We start from the raw sequence: 17,719 nt of genomic DNA, 5'->3' as shown, positions 1-17,719 counted from the left end.
CCCCCCCGTGTGTCCTAGGATCACCTCGTGTGTCCTTAACGTGACGAATTCTTCGGGACATTCCAAGACGGAAGTTCACACGGAGATCGCTCGCCCTCGACCTTTCAGCTGCTGAGTGACAGCGCATTAATAATCCTCTTTCACTCGGTCTCTCGGTTTGAGTAATAAAAACGGCGAGATATTTTCGCGAGGGTCTATATTTTATTCACTTAAACTCTCGTCATTGAATATTCCGGAGAATTCGTTGTCTTAACTTACACGCGACGGTTCTAGGACACCCTGTATAAATTCCATCCGATCCATTCTATAAACCTTCACCTCGCGCGAGAAAAGGACATTTCGCAGCTCGCGAAGACGGTCGATAATATATAATAGAACAGGCGAGCCTTCGGGTGGCCGGGTAATTTTTAATCAAAGAATTACCCGACACTCCCGAGCTCTTACTCACCGACACAGGTGGAGTTCACCATGCGAAACCCGTCCCTGCACCTGCACTCGTACGAGCCCGGACTGTTGACGCAGATGTGATCGCAGCCGTGCCGCCGTTCCTCGCACTCGTCTATGTCGCGACACGCGGACCCGTCGACCTCGTCCTTCCGGAAGCCGGGCTTGCACGAGCACACCACCTCGATGCCGCTCGCCGTGGCGTCGCAGATCTGCTCGCAGCCGCCGTTGCGACGACGGCAGGGATCGGGAAGCCAGCAGTGCGAGCCGTTTGACTCGTAGCCGGCCGGGCACTCGCAGCGGAAGGAGCCGACGGTGTTGACGCACGTGTGGCTGCAGCCGCCGTTGCCGGTCCCGCACTCATCGACGTCGTCGCAGCCCCGGCGATCCGACGCCAGCCGGTAACCGGGCGAACACTCGCAACGATAATCGCCCTTGAGATTGACGCAGCCGTCCGTACAGCCGCCGTTCGCGGACGCGCACTCGTCGACGTCGAGGCAGTTCCTCGAGTCGTTCCCGAGGCGGTATCCGTCGGGGCACCGGCACTCGAAGCCGCCCTCGAAGTTCATGCACACGTCGGAGCAGCCGCCGTTCTCGGTCGCGCACTCGTCGACGTCCTCGCACACCTCGCCGTCGGCATCGAGTCGCAGGCCGATGGGACAGCCGCATCGCCGAACGCCAGCCGCGACGTGGAAGCAGGCGTGCGAGCATCCGCCATTGTTCACCTGGACGAGACATCTTCATAAATGCCCGGGTTCGATCCGGGGAGTTGCTCGATCGCTCGAGAGTTTTTCGGTGTTTCGGATGGTCGTTTCGGAAGGATTAAGACGTGTCCCCCGGGGAGAAAATTCGAGGAGGGAGGGGATTCTGCCGAGTTTCGTTTCCGACATTACTCGAAATTACCCCGGGATTGAATGAGATGGATCCGGCGGCGTAACTTTTTCGAGGCGCCTCCGACGGCTGCTTCAGGACCTCCTTAATTACTTATGCACCTTCTTACGCCGGAATCCTTAAACTTCGCAGACTTGCCGATTGGTTTTGAATACCCTTCGTATTCCTTTTACTTTAAATTCGATATATCTTATATCAATTATTTATATTAACGTATCACGTTCGCGAATATATATCACATATATTCCGATAGACGTACACGAATGCGTGCTATCGGAGAAATGATCGTGACGTCGGATTTTCCCGTATTTTTCTTCCACTTTTTTCGCATTCTTACGTATTGATCTTTACGCATTGATAGATCTTTAAAGTTAGCTAACCATTTCATCTTGAAAAAAATGCTCAGCCGAGAAGCACAAAGGGAAATACAGAAATTTCGCACGCGCGCAGATCGCGTCCCGACTGACATACCGCGAAAATCCGGAAAGATTCCCAATAAGATCTAATCTACAGACCCGAAATTCCATCTTCCCTGTGTATCCTTACAAAGGAGCAACATCGGCTGCGATAAATTGGCCGGTGATGAACGACCGTTGCACGACAGTTTTATTACTCGCACTCGCAGTGATAAAACAACCGAGCAACAGTAATTTATCACCGCCGTAAGTGATACTTCCCTTGCGAGGGCGCGCTTATTATTTTCCAATTGGCACTCACTCGACACCGGTCCGACTCGACGCAGCTGCCCGAGTCGTTCGACGGGACTCGTCCTTCCGGGCACACGCACTCCCACGAGCCCGGGGTGTTGACGCACTGGAAGGTGGGCGCGCATTCGGCCGCGCCGCTCTTGCACTCGTCCGTGTCGACGCAGGTCGTCTCGTCCTGCGACAGCTCGTGGCCGGCCGGACAGGAGCAGAAGTGACCGCCGATGGTGTTGGTGCAGACGTGGGAGCAGCCGCCGTTCCTCTCCTTGCACTCGTCGATGTCCAGGCAGGTGGACTTGTCGGTGTGCAGGTAGTGACCCTGGTAACAGGCGCAAACGTAGCTGCCGAGCAGGTTCACGCAGTCGTGGCTGCAATTGTGACGGCTGGTCAGACACTCGTCCACGTCGACGCAGTTCTTCCTGTCCTCCGGCATGAGGATGTAGCCCGCCGGGCACTCGCAGTGGTAACCGCCCTCCGTGTTGACGCACGTGTGCGAGCAGCCGGCGTCGACGTCGTTCTGGAATTCCTCGCACTCGTCGACGTCCTCGCAGGTCCTGCGGTCCGGCTTCAGCCGGAAGCCGAGAGGGCAGGAGCAACGTGTGACCGGATCTCCATCCTTCGTGTCCTCCTCCTGGCGGTGACAGAGGTGCGCGAATCAAGCATCCGCATCGTGGTCGAATCGAATCGAAATTTCCATGAGATCCGTTTCCCGTTATTTATATAATTTTCTCTCAAGAATCGCGGAATTTATCGACTTCCCGCTCATTTATTTATTGACTTGTTATGTCGATCGATTCGTACGATTGAAAATTCTATTTAAAATTCGAGCCTCGGTATTAGTAGTCGGCTTTCATATTCAGTCCTAAGTTTAGATTTCCTCAGATGCCGCACAGCTCGTTTCTTCGGCTTCACGGGCGAAACGTCTGAAGATGAGACGTCTTTAATATAAGATCTGACTGTAAATATTAGCGTAAGAGACGTAATCGATAGTTTAGATATTTCGGCATCAATTAAATTCAACATACTTGTGGACTCTCTCAGAAATTCAATTCATAATTCAACTTTTCACGTTGGAATACATCGGATCTCTCGCAGGAAATTTAAACCCTTGAATCGCTTATCCTTACTTGAAAATAATCTTAATCTACCCTTTTCGCTGTTTTATTCTGTATACTACTTATTGTTGTATTTAATATTATTATTTAATAATTTATCGTATTAGTTTATTATATTATTTATATTTATAATATTTCATTCTTAAGTCCTTTTTGAAAACTTATGTATAACCATATGAAAAAAAATATATATTATACTAAAGAAAATGTTTCCCGTGTTTAATAAATGGATAATAATAATAATAATATTATTAAAATTCACTTTTCAGAACCATTAAAATTTACAAATAATAATAATAATTATTATTATATATAAACTAATGTGCAAATTCTTTGACAAAAGAACATATTGTACGTATAATTCGTCGTCAATAAACAAATAATTTTGAAAGACTGGTTTTTAATTCCAACGACCTATTCGCTTATTCGTTCACCGATATAGATGAAGGCAATTGAAGGACGTGACCGATTTGAAATCGAGCCGGCGATAATTCGAAATTATCGAGCCGTGCCAGTTTCGAACCTTTCACGGAAAAATCGAACCTGAAATCGCCGCGATTCGGGCGATTCGCGCACCTCTACCTGATGACAGTGATGGGAACAGTTGCCGTTGTCGCGCTTGCAGCCGTCCACCAGGACGCAGGTCTTGTTATCGTCGCGCTTGAGCGCGTATCCCAGCGGGCAGTGGCACCGGAAGGAGCCCGGCAGATTCGAGCAGGTGTGCGAGCACCCGGCGAGCCCGGTCTCGCACTCGTCGACGTCGTCGCAGAGAGTCGGCTCCCGCGGATTTCCCCGGTAACCGTCGTCGCAGCCGCACTCGAAGCCCCCGGCGGTGTTGAGGCACCGGTGGGTGCAGTTGTCCGACAGTTCCAGGCACTCGTCCACGTCGACGCAGGTAGCGTTGTCGCGCGGCGACAGCCGATAGCCGGACGGGCAGTCGCAGTAAACCGAGTCCCCGGTGAAGACGCAGATGTCGGAGCACCCGCCGTTCCGGACGAGACAGCCGTTCTCGCGGAGGACGCAGAGAGCGCCGTCCTCCACGAGGGACATCCCCGGCGGGCACGAGCACGTCACGTTGCCGTTCTCGTCGTGGCACGAATGGGAGCAGCCGCCGTTCGCGATCTCGCACCGGCGGTGCACGCAGAGACTCCGCTCCTGCGGCTCCAGGATCATGCCGGGCGGGCAGGCGCAGGTCACGTTCCCGTCCTCGTGGTAGCACAGGTGCGAGCAGCCGCCGTTGTCCCGCAGACACCTGTTCTCGTCGACGCACACCGTCCCATTCCCCGGGTCCAGGATCATGCCGGCCGGGCAGGAGCAGGACGCTCGGCCGTCCTCCTCGTGATGGCAGAAGTGCGAACACCCGCCGTTGTCGATGGAGCAGGCGTTTATCTCGACGCACGTCCTGTTGTCGTCCGTCAGCAGCTTGTAGTTGTCGGGACACGCGCACTCCACGCCGCCTTCCGTGTTCGCGCAGAGGTGGGAACACCCGCCGTTGTCACGGATACACTCGTTGACGTCCTCGCAGGTCTTGTTGTCCTCGCTCGAGAGAGCGTATCCCACGGGACACCGACAGTGAGGCGCGCCATCGGCCTTGCCGACGCACTCGTGCGAGCAGCCGTGGTCCTGGCCGCAGGGATCGATCTTCTCGCAGGTCGCACCGTCCGCCGACAGCTCGGACCCGTGGGGACACTCGCAGACCACCGAGTCGCCGGTGAAGACGCAGCCGTCCGAGCATCCGCCGTTCTCGACGAGACACAGGTTCCGCCGGACGCAAGTCCTGCCGTCGTCCGACGGACACGTGCAGCTGAGAGTGCCGTTCGGGCAGTCGTCCTCGCAAGTCCTGCGATCGTCGCCCAGTCTGTAGCCCACGGGACACTCGCAGTGATAAGCGCCTTCGGTGTTCGCGCACGCGTGACTGCACGCGTGAGATCCTTCGAGGCACTCGTCCACGTCCCGGCAGGTCTTCTCGTCGTCCTGCAACTGGTATCCCTCCGGACAGCCGCAGCGAACCCGGCCGTCGTCCTGCTCGCACGTGTGCGAGCAACCGTGATCCTTGGCGCAAGGATCGCTCGGCGATTCGCAGGTCCTGCCGTCTCCCAGCAGACGCCAGCCGGCGGGACATCGGCAGTGGTAAGAGCCGTCGGTGTTGACGCAACCGTGAGAGCAGTTGTGCGTTTCCTGGCACTCGTCGACGTCTCTGCAGGCGTCTTCGTCCTGCGAGTAGACGTGTCCCTCGGGACAAGTGCAGTTGCCGTCTCCCCGCGAGGAGACTCCTGGACACTCCGTTCGGACGACGACGCACGTGCGATTATCCCGCCCCAGCTCGAATCCCGTCGGGCAGGAGCACGAGTAGGATCCTTCGAGGTTCCCGCACTCGTGGCTGCAATCGTTCGTCTCGTCGTCCTCGCATTCGTCCTTGTCCCTGCAAATGCTACCATCTTCGTCCAGGAAGTAACCCGAAGGACACTCGCATCTGTAACTCGAGGCCCCCGTCGGGGAGCACAAGTGCGAGCAGGACGAGTTGACGCAGGGATCGATTCTCGCGCAGGTCAGACCGTCGCTCTCCAGGAGCCAACCGGCAGGACACTCGCAACGGTAAGTCGCGTAAACGTTGACGCACCGATGCGAGCACTCGTGAGTATCCTCGTGACACTCGTCGATGTCCTGACACTGACCACCGTCGCCCAAGTGCAGCCCATGAGGACATATTTTCTCGCAGGTCGAGCCGTCCTCCAGGAGACTCATGTCCTGCGGACAAGCGCACTCGAAACTCCCGGGAACGTTGACGCATTCGTGCGAACAAGCGTGCTCGTTCTCGAGGCACTCGTCGAGGTCCTGGCAGGTCCTGCCGTCCTCCTGCAGAACGTACCCGTCCCGACAGACGCATCTGTGCGACGTGTCCTGATCCAGTTCGCAGCTGTGGCTGCAATTCGCAAGTTCACACCTGTCGGAAAGGACGCAGCTCCTCCCCGAGTCGTCCAAGGACATGCCGTCGGGACAGCCGCACTCGTAAGACCCCGGCAGATTCACGCAGTCGTGGGAGCACCGATGCGTGCCGCGCTCGCACTCGTCCACTTCCTCGCAGGTCCTGCCGTCCTCGCCTACCTCGTGTCCCGCCGGGCACTCGCAGCTGTAAGAGCCTTCCGCGTTCACGCACTCGTGCGAGCATCCGTGCGAGTCCCCCGCGCACTCGTCCACGTCGACACACGTGCGCTCGTCCTGCTCGAGACGACGTCCCGCCGGACAGGTGCACCTGTACTCTCCGTCGTGATTCTCGCAGCCGTGCGAGCAAACGTCTCGCGAGCACGGGTCTTCCAGCGCGACGCAGGACCTGTTGTCGGCGTCCAAGTCGAACCCGGCGAAGCAGGTGCACTTGTAACCGCCGTGCAGGTTCCTGCAGCCCTGTTGGCAACCGCTGATGCCCCGGTCGCACTCGTCCACGTCGGCGCAGTCGAACTTAGATTCCTCGGTGAGCTCGAGGCCGGCCGGACACGTGCAGACGAAGTCGCCGTCCAGGTTGACGCAGGAGTGCGAGCAGGGCTGTCGGGCGCACTCGTCGATGTCCTTGCAAGTCGCTCGGTCGTCCGACAGCTCGTATCCCTGCGGACAGGCGCATCGCGGCCCCCCGTCCTCCGTGTCCTCGCACCGGTGCGAGCAAGGACTCGGCGAGGAGGCGCAGCTCCTCCTCGGGGACTCCGTGCAAGTCGCATTATCCCTCGCCAGGACGAGGCCCGCCGGACACTCGCACGCGTACGCGCCCACGGTGTTGCGACAGACGTGGGAACACGGCCGGGACGCCTTCTCGCACTCGTCCACGTCCCGGCACCCCACGCCGTCCTCGTCGAGCTCGTAGCCGCTGCGGCACACGCAACGGTAGCTGCCCGGCTCGTTCACGCACTCGTGCTGGCAGTCGTGCACCTCGACGCACTCGTTTATATCTGAGGGTGGGAGAATTTCAAATGTCGCCGAAACGCTCGATGTGAGCTCTCAGGGAGCGGAAAGTAAGGCTCCGCTTGCGGCTGGTTACTGAGAAAAGTGACTTGTAAAGTAGTGTGGTTACATGTTACTCCTCCCGGCAACGGCGTTATTTTTTCAACAATAGCGGTAACACGCGGTTACATTTTTTAGGGGAGGAGGAAAAGCACCAAAATTGATACAGGTGTGGTAAACCGACGATATATAGTACATAATACACAATACACTGTCGGATACAATACATGAACTTTGTCTACCGTGTACAATAGCGAGTGTTGAAGTGGCAGTTTCCGTTCGCAGGCACGTTCGGTTGCATTATTAGCGTCGTTTGACTTTTCGCTGCGCTGAAATTTTTATCGAGCTATTTTCCCGCGAAAATTAAAGTAACAAACTGGCCGTAAGTAATTCATTCGACGATGCTATTGAACTTCTTAACTGTTTCTTTGAATCTTATGCCAATTTCTATCCACTGAACCACGCGAGAAGAGTCGAGGTTAGATTGTACTGTAAACCGACACACCTGAACTTTATTGTGAAGTATCATTTCATAGAATACAGTTGAAGCTACAAGTGATTGATTTTCCCCTGTTTTTCTGGTTTGTTTAATTAAGATGGCCGGAAGAAAGTCAGGTAATCCCTTTCCATATAACAAAGGAGCAATATACATCGTAAAATTTTTAAAGTTTTCAAAAAATATGTGAGATTAAAAATAACATGTAAAGACATATAATAAATGTACAAAATGATGTAATTTTACCTTTACTTCATTCTTTTTTTAATAATTTCCTATTTTTTTCAGAGTCAAAAAACAAAATGGTGCTTCAGTTTTGGGGCTTTTCCTCCAAACGGTAATAAATGTAATTGTTACTTTTCGAAGGAAACTTTCCCATGATGATTCTGATTAATTTCGCTCGGAAGGGACGTCGATCTTCCCTTCGTCCAAAAAAGAAAAAAGAAAAAGAAACACTCGTTACGACATGAAGTGCATTACGAAAATGTTGTTTTCGATAGAAAAAGGATTTAAGGTTCTCCGAGTAACACTCACCAACACACTCCAAATTTTCGCTCCTCCTGAAGCCGTCCTCGCACTTTGCACTCTCCGGATTTTCGGTAATCTCTTCACCGTAATCGTCATCATCGTCGTCCTCGTCGTCGTCGTCGTCGTTTTCACTCTCACCGTCGTAATCCTCCTCTCGCAGGACCTTCGTCACTTTATGCGGATGCGACTTGTTGACGCATTTGTAAGATCCTACGGTATTTTCACAATCCATGTCCTCGGGGCAAATCCGTGGTGTGATCTCGCATTCGTTAATATCTGAGGAAAGAAGACGAATACGAATTCTTTTCACCTGTCGGCCGGTTGTAAATTTGGCGATAAAATTTCGCGACCGAACTTAGATCAGACACGCGATTCAATGAAATTAAGGCGATCCATTTAAAATTAAATTCGAACGTGAACCATACAATACCGTGACAAGTCTTCCAATTGTCCGTGAGATAAAAGCCGTCCGGGCAGAGGCAAAAGGCGCTTCCAGGCGTATTCAGGCACAAATGGGAACAGTTTGCGTTGTTCAGCGCGCACTCGTCGATGTCCTCGCAGGCGTGATTGTCGGCGGCTAATTTGTACCCGGGAATGTCCGCGCAACTGCACTCATAGCCACCTTCGAGATTGCGACAAGTGCCTTGGCAAGGGCCGTGTCCATTGTTCGAGAGGCACTCGTTGACATCTGGACAATGCATCGTCACGTGTGTATTCTCGGCCGAGGGGATGATTTCGTCTCGACTTGTACGGAATTACAGAAAAATTGCGCTCTTGCGTGTCACCCGATATTTACCACCACGCGAGCGCGAATTAAATCGAGAGGCGAGGTGGAACGAAACACGCGCCCGGAATGTTCCACATCGATTATCCCGGATGCAACGTAACGCGCCGATATAAATGTGTCGAAAAAAAAAAAAAAGAAAAAGTGTAACACACGCCGTGTTCCACAGTTCCAAAGACTCGAATGAATGTCTCTCTCAGAAGAGCTGCTCGCGACACTAACCTTGGCAAGTGCGACCGTCGGCCCCGAGCTGAAAACCATGATGACACTCGCAGGAATACGAGCCGAGTTCGTTGCGGCAGATGTCGGCGCATCCTGCTGTGCCTTCGGCACACTCGTCGACGTCTGAAAGGACATTCAGGAGAAGAGGACTAGATTGATCGACGATGATGCACGCGTTAATTCTCCGCGATCGATAAAATCGTCAACGAGATCAGTCCATTTTTCACATTTTTTTTACAAACAGTTTGTGCGCTTAGAGGAGAAAGTCGTACTATGGCTTCCTTTTTATATTTTGTGCAATAATTTTGTCAACAATCGATAGTTTACATTGAAAACTTAACGATTAGATTCGTCAAAATTGCTCGTTCGACTCTAGGATCAGAGTTATGAAATTTTATTGTCAAAAAGTTGAAATAATAAAGGTATGTATGAGCCGACGCTAAATATTTCAATGCGTTTTAGAGATCGAAGTACATAAAAGCAAATTTTATATGTCAATTAGGTGATGTGATTTGATTTCTAAAACGCGTTACAATATTTAACGTCGGCTCACATATACCTTCATTATTTTCATTTTTTGATTCTATACCGTGAGAGCCCTATTATTTTACGAAATATTCGTTATTTATAAAAATGTGGCGACACTACAAAATGGGTCGAAAAAACAGAGATGGTAATGTAGCTTCCCACTAAAATAGATTTAAAATATTGATTTTCTTTAAAAAAAACATAGTGTTTTGCTACGAATTTTACATATTTATATATTTTACTCAAAAAAATATTCAGGAAAGACAACAATGAAATGTAAATAAACGTAAACTTTTAATGTTTACATTAATTCACTTGATAGGTGGATACAAACTGTTAAAAGAATAATTCCTACAAAACAAATAGACTTTCAAGCTTAACTCGAATTATTGTCTTATCGAATAATCTACTTCGACATAAAAATCTCTTCGACATAAAAATTTGAGGTTATATCAAATCTATCTTGGTGGGGAGTCAAATTAGCAAAAATACTATGGTGTTGTTTAACTTTGCATAACTCGAAGTGTGTACAGAGGATTAAAACGTTAAGTAACGAATAAAACGTTCTCGGTTATATACAGAGTGACACTGAAACAGGTTGTCCCACTTTGGTGGCGTTCCTATTCTTCTTAAGAATGAAAAAAGGTCATGTAAATATAGGTTCGGAAACTCTTCCTCTTCGAGATACATACAAATACGTTTTGTTTACCTTGAAATTTTTCACGAATATCTGTCACACTTAGAATTACGAGCACCGTCAACATTTCTCTCTGCACCTTGAGAACATTTCGAAATACTCGAAAGTAAAAATTCGTTGTAACAATTGGCAGCTATTGGCATATTAGCGCCATTACGTAACAGCCGGCTACTAAATAAATGATTTCGATAAATAATCGCTAGAATAGCGGAGATATTAAGGGGAGGGAGAAGCCGTAATATCTGCAAAAACCTTAATACCACCCTCTCCTGTATATTCCATAATCAGGCAGGAAATGGTGGAAACTGTTGGAAATCGATAACACGAATATACAAATTTGGACTGGATTATCGGACTTCTCGTTTCAGTTTGTGCTCAAATATATATATATATAAAATAAACATCTTTCTCATCAGTTGTATGTTTATTATTGTTCCACTATAAATGAATTTAGTGGCATTTCAGATGTGCGTTGTTAATCACGCCGGAGAATCACGTGTGGCGACTGACTATCGGGTTGCACGTCGGGCAATCATCGACCTACAATTGCAGCGATACGACGCGCAAAACACCCCTCCCTCCCCCTCCCCCTCCTGCGTACTGTATAGACTAGGACGAGCGCAAAAAGAACGTGAAAATCGATTTGGAAAAGTCCGCGGTAAATACAGCGGAACATTCGAATAATTCGACGGCGGCTTTCAAACTCGATATCAATTGATATCTCTCGCAACAATATGCGCAATCTGACTCTTAAATAATCCGATACATGCCGAAACCGATAATACCGTTATTAAGGCGCTTTCGGGAGCGCCGAAATTGCGGCTCGCACGCCGAACGAGCGGTTGAGCGCGCGTGGAAATTTATTATATTTTCACCTTACACCCGGTGTTGAAACGACGAACATTATTTTCGCGGTTAAATCGCATAATTTCGCGCACAATAGACGCAACATTGGCGCGGCACCGGGAGGAGGAGGAAGACGAAGTAGAAAACAGTAAACACGACAAATCGATACCGGCGGACGCGCGAGGGAACGGGGGGTAGGTGTTCGAATTTCGGTGGGAATATGAGATAGCGGGGGAAATATCAGGTGTCGAGGGTTCCTCCCTCGGAAAAAAAAAAAGGAAAAAATTCCCAAAGTGCGAGATATACGCGATCGTTGATTGCGTCTGCGTGCAAGAGAGCGGGATGTGTTTCGGATTACCTATACAGGACGATCCCTCAGCTCGAAATCCATCGAAGCAGGAGCACTTTATACCGGTCGGCGTGTCTTCGCACACGTGCTCGCACTCACCTCTATCTTGATCGCAACGTTTCGCTTTATCGATCGCCGGCTCTGAGACAGTAAACGCTCGATAAACAGACAAACAGACTCTGTAAGAGGATGTGTCATGTCGGAGGGGGGAGGGGAGATGTAATTACGAGCGAACGGCCCGCGTGCTCTGTTTATCTCGTGTGTGTGTGTGTGTGTGTGTGTGTGTGTGTGTGTGTGTGCTTATTATATATATAGGGTCGTGATATAACAACGGCGTACGGGATAATCGAAAATGATATCCGAACAGACTTACGGCTCTCCCTCACGCACTTCGGTCGGCGGCCAAGCCAGGTGCGGTTGCTGCAAAAAAGTCTGTCGGTCGTCGAGTCCACGAAAACATAATTATCCGCGCACTTGTAAACCGCGACGAGGTACCGATTATACGGCGGCAGTACGTTCCTCCTCCTACGAAACGATGCGCCCGGTCATTTCGCGTCTCCTTCCTCCGAGCGCTCAAATCTACATGGGCATAGTTTCCGAAATTTCGGGAAAAAGAACCCGTTTCCCTCGAATTTTCCCGCTGATTTAGTTTCTCACAGTAAGAAATGAATGCGTAATAACAAGTAAGAAGTGGCTTTTAATCGAACAAACGTCAATTTCTCTAAACGAATCATCGCACTCTTTGGAATAAAAGGCAGGAAAATCCGCGGAAAACTTGAGAGAAAGAAACGAGTTTTCCCCGAGACCTTGAAACTATACTGCACTGAGAGCTGTCATAACGTATCGTTAATTATCGTACAATTACCCAAGAATATATAGCAATAATTTAGAAAGCCTCGGCCGGAACGAATTAATCGTGTTTCCCGTCATTCTCTCGTGATCGGAGTCTCGCGCGAGAATTTGCCTTAATCTAAAGATATGCGGCTACAATGACCTAGCGTATCTCGGCTTATGAGCGTGTTCGATCGTCGGTGCCTTGGCGGATCTCTTCTTGGGGATCCTCCTGGCGCAGCTGGTGTCTAATTGAGACACCACCGTCTCATTTAATCTCGACAGGGACTCCTCTTGGCTCGTCTTCCTCCTCCTTTTCACCCCGTCCTTCCTGCGCTGCCTCGCCCTTCTGCGTTTCTTCAGATCGCTCCCCCCGTGTTCCTCCGTTCGCGATTCATTCTGCGAGCGATCCTTCGCAGTTTGCACCAAGCCGACTTCCTGGGGCTCGTCCTCCCGTGCCGGCTCGTCGCCGACGAAGATGTCATTGCGAAAAGAGCGCCATTCTTCTACACAGGCAAAACGCGTGACGACGCGTGCGTCAGCCGAGCGGTTTCTTACTGATTACACGGCAGTTAAAACGGTTGAAGGCGCGACAGCCGGCGGAGTCGCGAGCCGAAGTAATTAAAAGTCAAGTCCGAGCCGTACCGACCGCTCGTCGACGCACTGGAATTATCAGATACCGCGCGAAACATCGGCGGCGAGCGCGAATGTACTACAAACGGGCGGGCGCGCGCATGCACAAATAAAATATTCACTTCGTAATTATAATTAAAGGAATTTTAATTAAATCGTCGACACGCGCGCGCTCATCACAAATGGACTTTAAATCGGATATTCGCTTTGCAGCGGGCAAAAATGTTTCCCAGAGAGGGAGAGATATATATATATTCGAGCGTAACGTTATCGCGCGCGCGAGAGGATTAATCTCATCAGATATACACTGGTAGTCCGACGGTGCGCGGGACAGGTCCGTCTTTTACCGTGCGGATGAGATTGCCATCAGATAATGAATCTTTTACGCGCGTTCCCGTATCACCTGGATGATGCATAAAGCGCCCGGCCGGCCGCGCGTTAGCTCGCCGGAATTAGTTTGCATAAAGGTGCACGCGCCCGGTGTCGTTCCCCTTTAATAGACCGCGTAATACTCGCGGGAATTACTTTCGGGAATCATTCATCAGGTCGGGGTGATGATTGCCGACCGGCCCCTCTCACCGCCGTCGAGGTGACGCCCGTCCCTACGTCGACATTCCTCTCTCATATTTCAGCCCCCTGTTCTCCCTCTCCTCCTCCTCCTCGTCGTCGCTCTTTCCACCCTCGCTCTTTAATACCTCGCGCCGTTTTTTCTAATGACTTCCGGGCATCCGAGCGGAATAATTGAGTAGAGACAAGCTTGGCAAGCAGGCGTGCAAGCTCGCTTCTCGTTCTCCGTCTCGCCGCGCGCGCACCCGTGGCCGAGCTAAATCCAAAGAGAGAGAGAGAGAGAGAGAGAGAGAGAGAGAGTGAGAAGGGGGTGAGGACGTGTGTATACATATGCGTGCAACGTCCGCGGCGGTGTATGACTTGGCGGCTTATCTGCATCGAGGCGAATGCGAGCTATGCCATGTCGGCGAATTACGTGCCGCCGATAGCACGTGCGCGATGGAACGAGGCGCGTTCCTGAAAGTACCGAAACGCCACTCCGCGAATTTTCCCGGCCCCGGAATCCCGCCGGCGAGCTCGCCGGCGGAATGTAACGAGGGGAGGTTGACCGCGGACGATCGTTCGCGATCAACAACGTCGCGCTTGTAAACGCCGATTTAAGTGTCCATCGTTCGGAGTCGCGACTCGTGTTCGCGAAAATGTGCGCGAAAATATACACGCGGGGAAGGGGGGGGAGCGAAATCGATTGTTTGGTAATAGCCGAGGGAGGGAATCACGGGGGTAGTAAAGCCGGGGTAAATTCTGTGCGCCTCTTCACTCCTCCGTCTCTCCTTCTCTTGATTAAACGGAAAGTTCGGTCTATCGACTGAAGGGCTTCGAAAGGAAACGCGAAGAATAGGAGGACACCCTATATATCCGAAGTCGGGAACAGTGCCAATCCCCCTCCCCTCTTTTCCCCTTCCCTTCGGCTTAAGATATGCCGATAACTTGAGCATCGGTGAAAATTGAATCCCAACGGTGGAGTCGTGTTTCCATAAATCATAGGGAACGGCCGGCCTGGGTGAATTGTTCTACGAAACTTTTCTTCGGCACTTCCTGACGTATCGTTTATAAGACCGCGATTTTAAATATAATCCCGATCGGGCTTAACTGGAGCGGAAGATTAATGCGACGTCTCTCTCTCTCTCTCTCTCTCTCTCAATTTTTCTCTCGCGCGCGCGGACGGTCGCGCAGATTGCAATTTCGCGCGCGCCGGCCGCGCGCTTTTAGTCGTTCCTCCTCCGATAATTACTCGCGTCGCACCGGTAACGTTTTTCGATACGCGAAACGCCGTCATGTACACATGCATACGTCACGCACGCAGAGTCAAATCTATTTCTGGAGCGCGCGACGATAAGATCGCGGCGGACGGGAGCGGAGCTCAGCTCCGGCGCTGAAACTCCGTTCGCGCGCATCGATCGACGCTCCTCGGTCGATCGTCGATTTTCGACCGAGCATGCGAACGCCCGGCTCGCATTACAATGTTAAGAGCGAGTTTCGTCCTCCCCATGTCCCTTTATTTCGTCAGGTCGGCGCGTCTCGCGGATAAACGGATCTGTCCGTTGTCGAACGTACGTGCGTCGGTGCACGAGGAGTTAGGCTCTCTCCCTTTCATGCGGATAATTCACTTACGTCGATCAGCCCCCGGAATAAATGCCGCGTCGACTCACTGCGAGCGACATTATACGTGACACGATACGCGCGGATCGCGATTCACTCTTGAATTTTCATTTAATTAATTCAAAGAGAGTAATTCGAGCGGGAACGAGGGAGAGAGAGAGAGAGAGAGAGAGACTTTATTAGCAAACGCGAGTCCTAGGATTCATACACGATTGAACGCAATATTGCCGAGAGTCGCCGAGAGAGAGAGAGAGAGAGAGGGGGGGAAAGGAAGAGAAAAGGAAATATCCGGGGAAAAGAGATTAATTGATTCGTGTAATAAAATACTTTTCATCGGCAGCGCGAGGGGGATCGTAATTACACGATAACACGGTTCGTATATCGCGTCTGGCCAGACAGCTCGGTTACATTTGGCTCGGTTACAGCCGCGGCATTACGAGCAATCGTCGAGAGATCGCGATAAGTCGCGCGGCCCGCAGCCGAAGAAGATGACGAATGCGTACCGGGAACGCGAGGCAAATGGCAATTGAGCCGAAACGACGAGTGGCGGGCGATTATAGAGATCGACGTGGAGATCGCGATCACGGCCTAACTAATCGTCCCCGACGAGGAAGTGCGGGTCCGCTTCACGAATGTGTCCCCCTCTTTCTCTCTCTCTCTCTCTCTCTCTGTGCATGAATATATTACGCAGATGTTACTTCGATCCGCTCGATTCTACACGAAGACAAATTTTGCTGGTACATCAAATGTTTGTCAACGGCAGTGACAGCGAAAGAAAATGTGTTTGGACGGCAAAAGAAATTCCTTTGGGCAGCAGGAAGATTTGTTGAGAGTATTGATCGTCCATATATCCAGCAAGTAGCAAAATACTGTTCTTAACACGGACAAAATAATTTCACCGTTGTAATATTAGTTATATAATTTCTGTTCTTCTTTTCGTGAGCAAACGGCAATATTGGTAATCTTAAGAGCAATCGTCTCGCCGTGGTAACTGACGAGATCGATGCTGCGACAGCACGAGATTTGCTACGCCGGCAAATTATATGTTTCCCCGTGCAGTTTCCCTACTCCCTCATCGAAACATAACATTGTCCACATTGCGAACATTTAATTCCTCGCTCCTGATTCCCTCTTTATTCAATACCCCATTACCCGCTCCTCCTCTTCATTGTGCGCCTTTCCCCTCGACCGGGGAAAATGGTGGGCGCGACGAATCGAAGGGAGAAGCGCGGCGAATTGGGCAGCGCGCGATCGCGCGCACCGGACGGATTAGACGCGGCCACGACGCGCGGAGTAATCTCTCTCGTGTAACGAGGTATAACGCGAACGAAGCAGAAGTTGAAGTAAATGCGACATCTTACCGATAGGTTCGCAGACCGGGCTGGGATGGCTCCAACCGTCGTTGATGCACGCAATCACCTTGCGACCCTTGACTCTTCGGCCTTCGTCGCACCAGAACATCGCATGCAGAACCCCATCCGGATAATACTTCGTCATCACTCTGCCGTATTTCGGCGGTTCCGGCGGAAGACAGTCGCCGAGGATCCCTGAAATCGAGAAGAACGCCTTTTTTACAAATACGCCCGGCCATGACGACTCTCTCTCTCTCTCTCTCGGGTACGACGGAAATTCGTTGAGCTTCGTCGCGCGTCGTCATCGAGAGAGAGCCGAGTAAATGAGATCGCGAGTTAGCGATCGAGTTACCTTCATTTCCAATTACGTCGGCTTTAAAGCTATACGTACTACTACACCCTACACCTAACGTCGGGTCCGGAGGGTACCGCGTTTACACTGCTGGTAATAAGCAGCAGCAGCGAGCGGGCAAAACGAAAAAAGACGCACACGTGTCAAGCACATGGGAGATCTTGCGAGCGTGGTCGTGCGAGCGTCGGCGAAGTGACGTGGGATTAAAATTGAATAATTCTGCGGTAACGTAATATACGGTCGCATCGTGACGCCCAGTGTGCGACGCGCGTGCTTACGCCGCAAAAATTTTACCGTAGGGCCACCTCGTTGCATCACTATGCGCCTCGGTGGCCCTACGGTAAACGGGGGGGAGGGACGAACGTGGCTGCTACAAAATGAATCTCTTTCGCGTCTGTCGGAGTGTGAGTCGCGAAACCAAATAACTTTTGTTTCGTTCCTACAAAGTGGCTGAAAACTGCCGAAAAATACAGAAGGAGCAGGGAGAGGGAGAGAGAGAAAAGGGGATCGAAAGAGAGAGAGAGAGAGAGAGAGAGGGCCTTTCGGTGAATTCAATTTTTTCTTCGTGATAATTTTCAATTGCGCGTTTACGTGCGTTTTAATTGTACATGTTTTGATATAAATATCGAATACCACGAACAAAGGGCCAAAGTCTGGTTTGCATGAGCGCGAACGAACGTCAAAGGCCTTGCTCGTCTGCGTTTTAATGAGAATTTCGCTTAAAGCTTATCGAACGAAAAATACAACGTTGCAAATGAAAATTTGTCACGGAGGATGGGAGGGGGGGGGGG

The 17,719-nt window shown here is 51.0% G+C and overlaps 1 protein-coding gene across 1 annotated transcript in view; it reads right to left on the bottom strand.

The window, feature by feature from the left end:
* Positions 1-17,719, bottom strand: part of LOC106749441 (fibrillin-1-like) — a 60,673-nt gene that overhangs the window by 21,214 nt on the left and 21,740 nt on the right. The window contains exons 3-12 of the mRNA XM_014628888.1: positions 16,586-16,771; positions 12,589-12,931; positions 11,968-12,119; positions 11,604-11,735; positions 9,175-9,297; positions 8,599-8,856; positions 8,175-8,444; positions 3,737-7,092; positions 2,053-2,670; positions 449-1,169 (exon numbers count right to left, since the gene is read on the bottom strand). Of these exons, the coding sequence (XP_014484374.1) occupies positions 449-1,169; positions 2,053-2,670; positions 3,737-7,092; positions 8,175-8,444; positions 8,599-8,856; positions 9,175-9,297; positions 11,604-11,735; positions 11,968-12,119; positions 12,589-12,931; positions 16,586-16,771 (6,159 nt within the window). The remainder of the gene's footprint in view (positions 1-448; positions 1,170-2,052; positions 2,671-3,736; positions 7,093-8,174; positions 8,445-8,598; positions 8,857-9,174; positions 9,298-11,603; positions 11,736-11,967; positions 12,120-12,588; positions 12,932-16,585; positions 16,772-17,719) is intronic.

This window comes from Dinoponera quadriceps, unplaced genomic scaffold (genome assembly GCF_001313825.1).
Source record: "Dinoponera quadriceps isolate SergipeBrazil2010 unplaced genomic scaffold, ASM131382v1 scaffold37, whole genome shotgun sequence".
Taxonomy (NCBI): domain Eukaryota; kingdom Metazoa; phylum Arthropoda; class Insecta; order Hymenoptera; family Formicidae; genus Dinoponera; species Dinoponera quadriceps.
Note: the sequence above shows the minus strand (reverse complement) of the source record. Positions and strands in the feature narration are given on the sequence as shown.